Below are 14145 nucleotides of genomic sequence, written 5' to 3'. Positions count from 1 at the left end.
ACCAGGCCGACTGGCTGGAATGATCAGCTGTGGGGGGAGAAACATCCTTGGGGAGGGGAAAAGGGGCAGCCACCGACTGGGGGAAATGCCAGTCCTCGGGGAGCAGTGTGGGACAAAGAGAGACAGAGCAGGGATTGCGTAGAATCCCTGGAGAAAATCTCTGCTTTGGAGTTGGGTTAATAACAACCATGGGATCGGCCCAGCTGATGGGCAAGTCTCTGGCCTGCTCTTTGCTTCACCCTTCGGCGCCTCTCACTGAGCATGTTGCCAGCTCCCCTCGAGGATGAGCAAATGCTTTGGCAAAGAGGGTGGGGCATGAAGTTGACCCAGTCACCTGATGGGTGAGGCAGCATCAGTAACAGACGTTGGGCTAATAACAGCTAGGAGCTCACTCCCCCTTATGTGTGTAATATCCTGGGACCAACACGGCCACACCAACGCTGCCTGGTGACATTGGGCATCGGGGTCCCAGAGTCCCTGCCTTGGGCCCCTCCATTGAGCCCCGGACCCTGGGAACGGGACAGCCAAGCAGACATGAAAGGCTGGGTCCCCGACACTCCCTGAGGTTGCACAAGCCTGACAGCAGCGCCAGAAGATGGAGGCGAACAGCTCAGAGATCCAGGGCATTGGTCCGGCCGTGACCGGGGAGCCAGCAGTGGTTGCAGATTGTGAACTCTCGACGGCTCATCCCAATCTTGGAGACTCATCCCTCTGTGATGCCCCAACCGGTGCTCCTCCACACCTTGCCAGGTACCAGAGGCCAGCCAGCACAGTGGCCCAGCATGGCCCCGCGGGAGGTGAGTCCTTGCAAGCAGCGTCACTCCCAGCAGCTCTTCCTGCAGCCTCCACAAGGCTCAGAGGCAGCTGGGAGACATGAGGCTGCAGGAAGGGGGTGGTCCTAAGAGCCCTGAGGAAGGAAGAGGCCGCCTGGGAAGTCCTGCAACTTGTGGCTGAGTGGGAACCCCCACCTGGAAATTTTTGATTTTCTGTTTGTGGGTGTTTGGGCAACAATCGGAGCCAGCAGCCAAGGGGAAAAGAGGAATTTGGGGTGATTGATACTCCCCGGGCTGGGGACAAAGCCAGTGGCTCCCAGGGAGAATGTGACCCTTTCAAGGGGGGGAGATTGATAAACCCACCAGCACTAGGAGAGCAAGAGAATCCTGCCTGCTCCTGTCAGGCCTGCCCAGGAGAGAGCCCCCCCGTCACTCCCTCCCTGGACACCTAGCGGGAGTGACCAGCCCCTCTAGTGCACATCTGTCCAGAGGCTAGCTCGGTGCCCCCTCGAGCACAGCTTTTTGTCCCTCACTTCCTTCAGCTCTGACCTCTGTGCTGCTGCTTCCAGGCCTGGGAGGGCAAGCACAGGAGGGAGAGAGCGTCATGGCGGGAGCAGACACCCAAGTCACGGAGCACCCCATAACTCCTGCTGCTGCCAAGAGACGCTCCTACCCCGCACAGCCATCCCAGTGATGCTGCTGGCTGGGGCCCCAAGGGGCAGGATCCTGAACTTGGTGCCTCTCTGCTACACACTCACCACCCCCACCCCTGCCCCAGGCAAATCACAGCCGGCAGGGTCTGCTCATAGCCCAGGGTAGGGACTGTTTGTGGCGCTGGGTGCCATGAAAAACAGTCCCCCGCACCCTCCCCCAGCAGACCCACCCCTCCTTGCCCTGTGTAATGTGTCTGAGCAGGGCCGGAGCCAAAAACCTTGGCGCCACCTGCTGGTCACTTGAGTTTAGTGCACAGCAGGTAGCCGAACTCATAAAAGCCGTCTGCGAATGGGGAACGATAGGGGGCGCTGCTGTTACTTCAGGTGAAGGTTGTTGGGAGGGGGCAGGGGATTCGGCTTGTGTTCACATGAAAAGTATCCGCTTCCCTGGGGTGACTGAGGAACGATCAGGATCTACAGGAAGCTGAAACCCGAGGAAGGGAGTCTGAGTCTAGCTCTGCCCTCTGGTTGGTTAATGGTGCCCATTTAACTCAAACACCCAATCACCGCTTGGGAGAGAACTCCTCTGTGTGAAAGTTGGCCCCTCACTGAGCCGGCACCCAGTCGAGGTCTGTAGTTCTCTAAGGAGTCCTCCAGCAGAAACAGATGTGAAGGCCTCAAAGCTCTACTAGCTCTGGGGTTAAAAGAAAAAAAATCTGGTTTTTGAAAGGCCCCCAGAGGCACAAATCTTGGTGGTTTGGGTTTTCCTTTGCAGGTCACTTTAGAGATGAGCAGAGTTAGGAACCTTCATGCATCCAGATAAGTCCCCATGCCCGCCCCCCATAAATCAGGGCATCCTGTCACACAGGACTCGTGTGCATAAGCCACCAGACATACACACGCACATGGGGACACACACAAGCACACATACGTTGCATACGGGCTGCCACACACCCATGCATATACAGGGATACAGACAAGAATGCCTCACAAACTGAGATCTGCCTTTCCAGCTGTGTTTGTGGCCACATGCAAGAACATCTGTGAGGGCACACAACTGCAAACACATTTACACACACATACACAACTACCGAGTCACACACACATATGTGCATGCACACCATGCTCCTAAGCACCAACAGGCCTCCTGCCACAGGGAGAGGGGTGCAGAAACCCACCAATGGGCCTGCACAAACACACACTAGCAGCTGGAACAGTGAAAGAGGCCTGGTTTCCCACCTGCAAATGCTCCCCTTTCAACCCTCTGGTTCCTCCACTCTCCCTCTCTCCTCTTGGATCCCACTTTCTTATTCTCCATCTCCAACTCTTCCCTCTACTCCCCTGTCCTTTCCCTGGTCTGTTTATCCCTCGTCTCCTCCTCCATTCCACTCCAATCTCTTTCCTCAGGCCTGGCCCCTTGTCACAGAGAAATCAAGGCTTATCTACAGCAAATTGGGCTAATATAGGCAGTGGTACCCAAGCTCCTCCCACCATCACAGCTCCTCCCACTTACTCCAACACTATGGCAACGGGCAGATGCCATCATGGGCACTGGTTAAACATCTAGACACCATAGCAGAGTGACCCAGATCTCAGAGAGGGCATCACCCAGGTGCCAACCCTAGGCTAAGCCAGGAGAGAGAGAGACTATGATTAAAACCATTATCTGCCCTCTCCATTTCTGCCCCTAACCATCCTCTGAGATGCTCTTCCTTCTTACCCTCCCCTTCCCCACATCTTCCTGCCATCCTCTGGGCCAGGGGCTGGAGCGTGCAGCCCCTCTGGCTGCAGGTGATCAGGGCCTATTTGGGCAGATGGAGAAGTGAATCATGTCCAGGTGTTACTCTCTAAACACGGCTGAGCTGACACCCCCGTCCCCAGTCTCTATCTTCTGTCCAGGGCCACCATTGCCATGCTTGGGTTCATCTCTAATGGGACGGGGCCCTTGGGTGGCCAGAAGAAATGGGATCCATAATGGAACCACAGCTGGGCTTGGAAAATCCAGATCCCAGCCAATCCTACCTCTGGATGGTGCTGTGTCCCTCATCAGCCCACCCCACCCCCAACCCCCAACCCCCCAGCTTCCTTAAGGCTCATGTCCATCTACTCAAGCACCCATCCCCATCTCCCTAAGTCAGATGTGCCCAGCACCCTGGTGTTGGTCCCTGAAGAGATGAAAGGGTTAATCTAAGGAGGGACTTCTCAAGCTGCTCCTCTTCCCAGGCAGGGTACCCTCTCCTCCTCCTCCTCTTCGGTTGCCATGGGAACAGAGTGGGAGCCAGGCTGCGGGGGCGGCTCAGTCCTCCCCCAGCATGTTCATGTTCTGCAGCGATGAGATCAATAATTCACAAATGCCTCAGCGCCAGGGAAGCCTCAGATGCCTCCGGCCTCCATGTCTGGCCCCCAGCTCTGGGAGCCCGTTGTCCGAGGGTAGAGAGCAAAGGAGAAGAGGAGCGGATGGGAGGGCTGAGAGATGCAGGGGCATGGGATCAAGCCCACAGGGGGTCAGATGGGCCAGTGGACAGGCATGGGCTGCAGATCTCCCCAGCACGGGCTCAGAGCCGTGCTAGGTCCAAGGTGACTGGAAATTGGTTGATGGCTTCTGTGAAATGGGTCTTAGCCCATTGCCTGGGGACCCACTCACACTCAACAGCAGCTGCCATGGATGAGTCCCCTTGTCGGCAGACTTAGCAGAGAGGCCAAGGATTGAATGGGCTGCCATGACTGACCTCTCCCACCACCCACCAGATGGGCCCTGTGGCTCCGCAGTGAGGCACATTGAGGGAGCAGCCCTCTCCCCACCTGTGTCGCCTCTGGGATCTCACACCCTTCCTGGGGTGGGATGACTCCAGCTGAGAGAGGGGATGCACTAGAGGTATCAAACGAAGCAGGGTATGGATAGGGTTGGCCAGAAGCTGATCCTCTGCTGGTCAGTCAGGAAAGCTACAAGTTCAAGGGGACACCCAAAGCAATCAATGGATGTCACAGTCAAAGCTGGGATTAGCCAGTGGAACTCATGGCCACAAGATATCATGGAGGTCAAGAGCGTAGAAGCATTCCCAAAAGGCCTTTCTCTATATCATGGGCTCCTTGCTTCAGGGCACAAGTCTGTGGATAGGAAGAGATCTCCCCAGGGGGATTTTACTGCATGTCTGTCGAAGATGGGAGTTCCAGGCGCTTGCCTGCAAAGCAGCTGGTATCATTCATGGCCAGAGACTGGCTACTGGACCAGCTGGATCAGCATGGTTATTTCTACATTCCCCCTCTTCCACTGCTGCTCACGTGTCTCTCTTCCTTTGCAGGGGCAGCTGCCCCAGGGCCTGCACATTTGGGACCCCTGGGCTAGACGATCCCCTTCAACCCCCCACTATCCAAGGGCTGCCTCCCACATGTCTAGGGTCTCCTCTGCATTTGGGTTGGAGTCACACCTGCTCTGGTGTGGGAGGGAATCGAGGTGCAGAGATGGGATACAGCCAGGAGTGGGGGGCATCAAGAAGTTGGTTTCTTCACATGAGCCCCCCATGAAATCTAGGGTCAGCTCAGCTCACTCAGCCCTCTCTGGGTCTGGAGCATGTGTCCGCTGGCCAGTGTGTGCTGTCTGCAAGCACCTGGGCTGGGCCTGGCCTGGGAATGTTCACAAATGGATAAGACTCTCTGCTTGGGACAGAAGGGCACAGAGCATAACAATTTACTGGCCAGCAGCTGAACGGAGCTGTCCCTGCAACCCCCTCCAACCTCCCCCACTGCTCTCAGCCCCTGGCTTATTGGCAGCAGGCAAAGAAATGCTTTGGTTTAGCCGAGATCTTTTAGCTCAGTACAGGGGAGTTTGAGTGAAACTCTCTGATCTCATCAGGTCCCAGTGCCAGCATCAAGGTTATCCAGCCATCTTTACCCAGGCGCTTCCTATACACCCACTCCACTAGGTGGTGGTAGAGCCACAGGCGTGCTGTGTCCTGCACACAATGGGTCAAGGGATCAGAGGGGCCAGACCTCACTACAGCCACATGTTCACCAGTTGCATCTATTGAAAAGCAGCAGGTCCAGTATTTGAGCAGCAATGTTATGTTTTTTTCCCCCCACTCTGTCTCTCTTTGTCTATTGCTTTTTACTGGAGGATTAATGGGGGCCTGGTTTCCAATGCAAAATGTATCTGTGAATTTATCATAAAGGTGATTCTTGTCACGTGAATTTTGACGCTGGTTAAAAGTGACAGCTGAACAGTTCTGGAGTCTGACATCCACCGTTATCCACAAGCACGGGCAGTAGTCGGGCGATTTTCCCACACCCTGTGCCCTGCCAGTGTGTCTCAGCTGGGCCCTGTAGCACTTGCCTGCATGGGTGACAGAGTCCCCCGTCTCCAGATCCATTCAGTCCGGGGCCTCCCAGTTGCAGGGGGGTTTATTACATGGAGACCTGCCCGCTGGGATTGGGTGCAAGACCCACTGCCCTTGTGCCACATGGGACACATAACGTGTCCGATGGCAGAGCTTCCGCTCACTGCTGATCTTGGCTGGGTCTAAGCCCAGGATGGGAGGCTGTGGGGGTCGTTTCCGATCCCGGATCATTTCAGACCTTGGTGCTGAGACGGGCTCTAGCCCATGCGCTGCTGTGACGTGCTACAGTTTAACAGGGGAATGGCACTGGCAGACCAGGCCCCAGAGCCCCACAGCTGGACACACTGCAGGGCAGGCAGCTCTTGGCCCCAGCACCCAGGAATACAGCGGTGCAAGGCGGGGAGCAAGGGGCGGAGAATGGGGGGTGTGTGTTCTTTAGTGACACCCTTAAGGATAGAAGGCATCCACTTGTGTACCTCCAGCCCCCCAGGAGCAGGGGAGGAGCCTGTGCCCTGAACCCCAGCAGGAAGGGAGGGGCCCTAGAGGAGGAGCCTGTGCCCTGCCCCCCCCAGCAGCGAGGGAGGGGCCCCAGGGGAGAAGCCTGTGCCCTGCCCCCCAGCAGCGAGGGAGGGGCCCTAGGGGACGAGCCTGTGCCTTGCCCCCCCAGCAGCGAGGGAGGGGCCCCAGGGGAGGAGCCTGTGCCCTGCCCCCCCAGCAGCGAGGGAGGGGCCCCAGGGGAGGAGCCTGTGCCCTGCCCCCCCAGCAGCGAGGGAGGGGCCCTAGGGGACGAGCCTGTGCCCCGCCCCTCAGCAGTGAGGGAGGGGCCCCAGGGGAGGAGCCTGTGCCCTGCCCCCCAGCGGGAAGGGAGGGGGCCCAGGGGAGGAGCCTGTGCCCCGCCCCCCAGCAGTGAAGGAGGGGCCCTAGGGGAGGAGCCTGTGCCCCGCCCCCAGCAGGAGGGAGGGGTCCTAGGGGAGGAGCCTGTGCCCCGCCCCCAGCAGGAGGGAGGGGTGCTAGGGGAGGAGCCTGTGCCCCGCCCCCAGCAGGAGGGGAGTCAGCGTCAGGACTCAATTTCCCATCAGGCGCCGCGGCGACTTCCGGAGAGCGGTTTCCGGTGAGGCTCCGCGGCGGGGACTAGGGAGGCTGCGGGCCTGCTGCGTTCCGGGCGCGGAGCGGCGCCGGCGGAGCGGCCGGGATGGAGGCCGTGCCCCGCATGCCCATGATCTGGCTGGACCTGAAGGAGGCCGGGGAGTTCGGCTTCAACCAGGCCGTGAAGAAGGTGAGGGGGGAGGGAGCCCCCAGGGGCCGCTGGGCGAGGGGGAGGGGCCGTGGGGGGAGGGGCAGGTGTGTGTGTGGGGGCCGTTGGGGGAGGGGGTGTGGGCCGTTGGGGGGGGAGGGGCAGGTGTGTGTGTGGGGCCCGTTGGGGGAGGGGGTGTGGGCCGTTGGGTGGGGGGGGAAGAGGGGAGACTTGTTGATGGGGAGGGCGGGGGATTGGTATCTGAGTGGGGGGAGGGGGAGTAGCTCGGGGGGGCCTTGCTCTGGCAGATCACCCCGGGGGTGGTTACTGGTAACTGTGGGGTAAGTGGTGGGGCTGGGCCTGAGGCCCGAGTCTGTCCCTGCCATCCCCACAGTGACACATCAGTCCATGCCCCCCCCAGCCTGGAGGTGCCCCCCCATGCCCAGGGCAGCTGGCCTGGCCGTGTTAGCCAGTGCTCTGGGCCCACTGACGCTCGTTACCCCCCCGGCCCCGCGCCCCTGGAAGCTGCACCCCATTGCGAGTCCTGGTTCAGTGAAAATGCTTCTGAGGAGGTGGAGAGTGGGGCTGCATTGGCTGGTACCCCCACCCCTCCCTGCCCCAAGTCTGAGAGCTGGGAGAGTTTGAAAGGAGTGAAGTGTCTCACTGAACCACTCTTTGTCATGAGAAGGAGAGATTTAAAAACCTGCCTTGAGAGCTTGTCTCGTTCAGAGTGAGGCTTGGCGAGGGCAAATAGTGTCCCCACCGCAGGTGGCTTTCCTCGGGCCCCTCTCATCCCATCGCCACATCCTTCCCCTTCTCTCTCCCCTCCTCTGGCCTCTGCAGCTCAGGATCCGTCCTGTGACACAGCGTACCCCATTGCTGCACATGCTGGGAGAGAGCAGTGGTGAGAGGAGGCCCGGGAAGGTGCTGAGTCCAGCTTGGAGTGGGTTCTGTTCTATGGTTTATTTCTGGTGGGAGTAATTCTCACTGGCAGTGAGATGGCCCCAGGGCCTGTTGGGATGCTGGTAAATCTGGATCTAAAGCCCGGTTTGGTACCTCCGCTAGATTGAGAGACTTACTTGGGTGTTTGCTTCCCATGGGTTTTAAAATGAGGATGAGAGTTTACATTGTTCCCATGTGTCTGGACCCAGTGACTTTCTGAGAGTGCAGTATTCATTTAATCCATTTGTAGGTTGCTTTTCATTGGGATCGCTCAGCCCTGTTCAATAAAGCCAAAGTACCAGATGTCAATGGTCAAGAGACCCAACCAGATCAAATGTACTGTCAGAGAGGGACAAATGGGTGATGTAATGACCTTCAAGAGGAACTGTCCTGCCAGCAAATGCAATGAAGTCCCAAGTCATGCAAAGAGATGATTCTAAAGGAGGTAGGAGAGGCAGAAATCCCCCAGGAGGGAGCCTCAAATGATTATGGGAAAGGCAGTCAAAGCAGGGTCACTCCTGCTGCGTTCCCTCAAGGGGCTTGAGCAGACCTCCTGTGGGAGATTTCCATAACATGGACCCTGACTTGCTAGAGTTTGATGCCCAGTTGGTCCAAACTGAGGGTATGTCTACACTACATAGCCCCTTAGGGTGTAGACAGCCTAAACCAGCAGGAGTTTTTCTACCAGCATAGGAACATCACCACTCCAAATAACATTCACTACCTCGACAAAGCCCTCGTCTGTCGGCATAGCTGCATCCACGCTGCAGGTTTTGTTGGCGGTGTGTTCACATCCCTGAGGGACATAGCTATGACAACCTAATTTTGAAGTGTAGACAAGTGTGAGCCATCCTGCCCCATCTCACTGTAATCAATAAATTATTTAATCTATGCATTTTGAGATGGTCTGAATAATGTTTATTTAATAAGGATGCAATACAGTGTCTGTCAAAGCCAATGATGAAACCAGCGGGAGGTTTTCCATTGGCTTTAAGGGAGTTTGAATTAAGTCCTAAGAAAGTAGAGAAAAGAGCAAAGGGGCAGCTGTACCCCTCGGTCTCATATCTTTGGAAACTAGAGGCTACCTGAGAACTCTGCTGCTGTAAAATCCTGTGCTATGGCAAAGGAGAGGCAGTGTTATAAAGCAGGGACTGGCTGATAGACTTGGTCACTGAGTTCCTCTGTGTTAAGTCCCAGAGAAAGAGACCAGCTAAAATATCGCTCTTTGGTCTGGGGATGTGTCACTACCATTGTTACCAACAATGGCTAAGAGTCTAGAACTGAAAGGTTGGTCTCTGACTTTGACAGCAGTTTGTTCAGGGTCAGTTTCATTGTTTCCCTGATAGTGCGGGTCAGTTTCTCTGTCTGTTGGCCTTTCACACAGCAAAAAGGGCGGGGCGGGGTGGGGGGGTGGGTGGGTGTAAAGGTGGTTGTAAAACAAAAATTGGCCCTGGGCAGTCGGGGTAAGGGGTTGTGTCTGAAACTGTCTTAACTTGTTTATTCTAAAACTAGCTAGATTTCAAGTGGGCTGTGTCCCTTGGACCCCTCTGTTTTTCCATCTGTGTCAATGAGTATGATATGTGACCATTTTGTATTAACTTTGGTAAAAGAAAATACTTGCCATCTTTGAGCTTTGTTTGCGAAATGTTCCGTTAGTACTAATTCATATTATTTTTGTATGATGGGCAAAATTCTTGTTGCTTTTTGGGGTGGAAGGGCACCTGTTCTATACAGCGACACTCAGGTTTTGGTTAATGCATTTTTTGTTTTTAAAGGGAGACTATACAAGGGTACAAATGGAAAATTCCACCTAGGGATTGGCGTTTCTGTAGGGCTTTCTGTCCACAAAAATCTCAAAACATTTTACAAACCAAATGACTACTCTGCATTTAAGAGATGTCTTGGTCTGACACTTCACAGCACAGTTTGGAAGACAGGGAGTGAAATGTCTGGTATTCATTTGAAACTCCAGGGGAATTTAGCTTAGCAGAATATGACTGGTCAAGGACGTCTCCCTGATCTCTGGGAAAAGTGTCATGGGATCTTGGATGACCACAAGTAGTTGGACCTTCCTCAGCTTTTTCTAATACAGGCCAGAGAGCTGAGTCATGCTTTGCAGGTTGCTGACATGGTGATGATAGTAAGTTAGAAGCAGTCCTTGCCATTCCGGTTTGTCTGCTGGTGCTGGAAAGGAGACTCGCCATCAGTAGAACTTCTGCTGCAGTGGGTGGAGTGATAGGTGCCTACCTAGAGGAGGGTGGCCTCCAAAACAAGGCAGTCATTTTAAAATCACATGGCTGTGTGGCAGGCGTGGCTGCATATGAGGGATGCTCTTACCACTTGGTCAGAGCAAGTGCTGTCTCTTCAAGCATGTTTAAACCTCGGGTTTATTTTTTGTTTTTAAAAAAGCAAATCCTGAGAGATCAGAAATTAATAGAAATACTTTTGTGCAACTCTTCTCTTTAGGTATAAAGATTTCTCTGCATTTGCTGGTTAGTATGGGAAACGGGAAGTGAAACCAACTAGAAAGCAGACAAACTGACTCCTCCAATTTCAGTACTGGGTGGAGAAATGCAGAAATGGTGAAAAGTAAATTTAAGTACCTTTAGTTTTAATAATCCAGGCAATAGCGAGGTACAGCATATTATTTTTTAAAAAAATCTGATATTTTTTTAACCTGACAAATGTCAGGGTGTTTACCGTCTGCATTTCTCCTCTTCCACGTGTTTTACCTTGAGTGGTGAAGCAGATGGGATTTGCAGCGTATCATCTGGGATCTCAGAGTCCTCCCCCTTTTCTGGTTGTGGTAGGGAGGTTGGATAACAGGTCTTGGTTTAAACTCCTAGAGTTTGAGGAGGCGCTGCTGGTGAGCACGGTGGTAGCATCTGTCCGACATCAGTAAGTTCTAAGCTTGGCAAAAGCACTTTTAAAAATCCAACGGTCTCCAAGCCCTTGGTGAAGATGTGTTGACTTAGTCCTGTCCGCTCTACAGATGTACATGCACCCTGTGAGGTAATGGAGAGGCTCAGTGGCTTGCTGAGGGCCCCCCTGTGGCTGAGTGGCAGGGTCAGGACTCTCGGGTTCTAATCCGAGCTCTGCTGCCGAATTGCTGCATGACCTTGGGGAATTCTTTCTTTCCTCCTGCACCTGGGAAATGGGGATAATACCCACCTCGCGTGGGGCTGAGAGGCTTAGCCTAGTATTGTGACGTGCTACAGCCTCAAATGGGAAATGCTGGGGAAGTTGATTAATCACTGAGTATCTGCTTTCCACCCTTGGTTCCAGTTCTTTTCTACACTGGCTTGCCACTACTTAGAGCCCTGAGTAGGCTGGAGGAGTTGGGCTTGTGCAGTTAACGGGGGAGATCCTATTTAATTTTCCTTTTATATTAGGCCCTGGGATTATAAACCTCCTGTGGTTGGGTGCAGCTTCATGTTCAGTCATCAGTTTGTTTGGATTAAGGACAAGCCTGATAGACTCATTGGCGGAAGCCATCAGTCCAGAGAGTGACCTTTTTTGGCTTGTGCTCAAACCAGCTCTACCACATTAGCTAGTAACCCGTCAGGTCTGAGTTCTGGTGGTTCTCCGGGCTAGGGCGGCTGGGTGCTCTGGCTGCTGTGGGTGTTCTTATCACGGCTTTATGGGACGATCATAGGGCTGGTCCTCACTGAAGCGTTAACTCAACTTCTGACGAAAGCGTTGCCCCTAATTCCAATCCCATCCCCACACAGGAATCCTGGCCTTAGGTGTGGCAATGCTTTTAACTCCAGTTGGGTGGCCTCAGGGGGATGTACGCTAAAATGTGAGTGAGCACAACTCGGCACTGCTAACGTGACTGCTCAAGTGGGGCTACACCTGCATCCACACTAGAGTGCCATTTGTCCGCTGGTGCCTTCCCACAATTCCACCCCTCGTGCACAGAAAGGACAGACAAATTCTCCCACGGGTCACTGGGAAAATGCATAGCGAGGCTTGGCTTGCTGCAGTGCTAAGAATGCTGGGATATGCTCCCAGAAGCCTTAGCGCAGGGGTCGGCAACCTATGGCATGTGTGCCAAAGGTGGCATGTCAGCCGATTTTTTGATGGCACGCAGGGTGGGCTGAGGTTTCCGCTGCCGGCTCCTGCCAGTCGGACTCCCACCGTGGGTCCTGCTCAGCGCCCGCTGCTGGCCTGGGAGCCCAGCTGGCAGGAACCGATGGTGGAAACTCTAGAGCGGTGGTGGGCCGAGCTGCTCAGCCCACCGCCGCTCTGGGGTTCCTGCTGCTGGCCCCTTGCCAGCTGGGGTCCCACTCAGCACCCGCTGCTGGCCTGGGGGAAGGAACCCCAGGCTGGCAGCGGGCTGTGAGCTCAGCTGACAGGAGCCGGCAGGCGAAACCCCAGAGCAGTGGCGGGCTGAGCCGCTCAGCGCGCCATCGCTCTGGGGTTTCCCCCGCCTGCTCCTGCCAGCCGGGCTCCCACCACCGGTCCCACTCAGCGCCCGCTGCTGGCCTGGGGTTCCTTCCCCCAGGCTGGCAGTGGGCTGAGACCCCAGCTGGCAGGAGCCAGTGGTGGAAACCCCAGATGAGATGCTCAGCCCACACTTGAAACCCTAGAGCTGGGTGGGCTGACCCGCTCAGCCTGCTGCCACTCTGGGGTTCCGGCTGCTGACCCCTTACCATCTGGGGTCCCACCGCAGCCCCACTCACCTTGCTTCCAGGGCAGGCCCCCTGCCAGACAGGGTCCAGGCTTCCGGCCCTGCTCAGCCCTACCAGCCGCCAGTTCCACTCACCTCGGCCGCCGATCTGGGGTTCCAGCCGCTGACCTCCTGCCAGCCGGTTATCAACTTATAACTCAGAAGCCCGTGTGCAGCTGAAAGTATCTAAATACATGCCAGACATTGGAAAACTCAGCAAGGGCAAGGAGCACACTAAACTATTAAGATCTGCATTTTAATTTAATTTTAAATAAAGCTTCTGAAACATTTTGAAAACCTTGTTTACTTTACATGTAACAGTAGTTTTGTTACATAGTATAGATTTATAGAGAGACCTAAAAAACGTTAAAATGTATGACCGGCACGCGAAGCCTTAAATTAGAGTGTATACATGAAGACTTGGCACACCACTGCTGAAAGGTTGCCGACTCCTGCCTTAGCGCCACACCAAGTGAGCACAGCCCCCGTGTGCATGGTGATCTGAGTGTTGTATTGCTGTGTGGCTGCTCTGCTGGCCTCCAGCTCTGCCTGGCCCTGTGCCTGGCCACCCCCACACTAGTAGAACGGTTAGTCTCCATGGCCTTCTGCTGCACCTGTTATGAGGGGGCTGCTTTGGTGGGGACAGCTCTCAAGATGGGTTGGTTTATATCAAAGTAATGATTTAAATCACCAAGTGGAAAGCCTGGATTGAAAGCATCTTTTTAATCAGCTTTTCCATGTGTGCCTCTGTTATTCTAACACGGTGCGCAGATGTTTCCAGTCACGCCCGCCCTTACCGTTAAGGGAATCCATCCCCACACCCCCTCCATTACTGCACAGCCAAGGCTTCCCCGTTGGCAGAGCTGGGGCTAGAGGCAGGAATGGAGGAGGAGCTGGGGTAGAGGTAGAGCTGCTCTGGAGGTGGAAAGGGTATGAGGGCAGAGCTGGACCTGAGGGCAGAGCAGGACTGGGTGCTGGAGGAGAAGCACGGCTTGAGGATGGAGCTGGTCTGGGGGTGGAGTGGGGCTGGAAGCGTGGGGCTGTCTCCCGTGGGCGTTGGCCCAGGCCCCAGCTGCACAGTTCTAAAGAAAGGCGCATTGTCTTAGGTTGATCTAACCATTAAAACATGTTGATTTGCAATGAAACAGAGCCTTTACGCTGGATTTGGTACCTATTTTTGCTACATAGGAGGATACAGTGTAACTATATATACACTTATTTAAGCAATTATATAGATCAATGTTTTCAGATTCTTATTAATTGTAGGTTTTTAGTATGTTAGAAAAGATAAATGAGGTATTGCTTATTTCCTAGGTAACTTTGCTCATGATGTCAAGCTTCATTAGGATGGAAACTGGAGTTTAACTAAACATACAACAGAATATAACATTTATATTAAAAGTTTTGGATACCTACACTTATCAACGCATTATTTCACATTTCCAGCTAAATGATTTATTAAATGGGGGGCCTAACTGTAGGTGGTGGATTAAGTTAATTGTTTCAGGTCAACCTGGGAACATTTTCAAACATGCCT

General features: G+C 54.5%; 1 protein-coding gene across 4 annotated transcripts in view; it reads left to right on the top strand.

The window, feature by feature from the left end:
• The first annotated feature begins 6886 nt into the window (after positions 1-6886).
• The window catches only part of PTPN23 (protein tyrosine phosphatase non-receptor type 23), a 38811-nt gene continuing 31552 nt past the window's right edge, over positions 6887-14145 (top strand). For 3 of the 4 annotated variants that reach the window (XM_050942409.1, XM_050942407.1, XM_050942411.1), the window contains exon 1: positions 6887-7036. In XM_050942409.1, coding sequence (XP_050798366.1) covers positions 6953-7036 — 84 coding nt within the window. In that variant the 5' untranslated portion in view covers positions 6887-6952. Of the gene's footprint in view, positions 7037-8186; positions 8382-14145 lie in introns of all 4 variants that reach the window. The other variant, XM_050942410.1, reaches the window with a different exon arrangement.

This window comes from Gopherus flavomarginatus, chromosome 2 (genome assembly GCF_025201925.1).
Source record: "Gopherus flavomarginatus isolate rGopFla2 chromosome 2, rGopFla2.mat.asm, whole genome shotgun sequence".
Classification (NCBI taxonomy): domain Eukaryota; kingdom Metazoa; phylum Chordata; order Testudines; family Testudinidae; genus Gopherus; species Gopherus flavomarginatus.
Note: the sequence above shows the minus strand (reverse complement) of the source record. Positions and strands in the feature narration are given on the sequence as shown.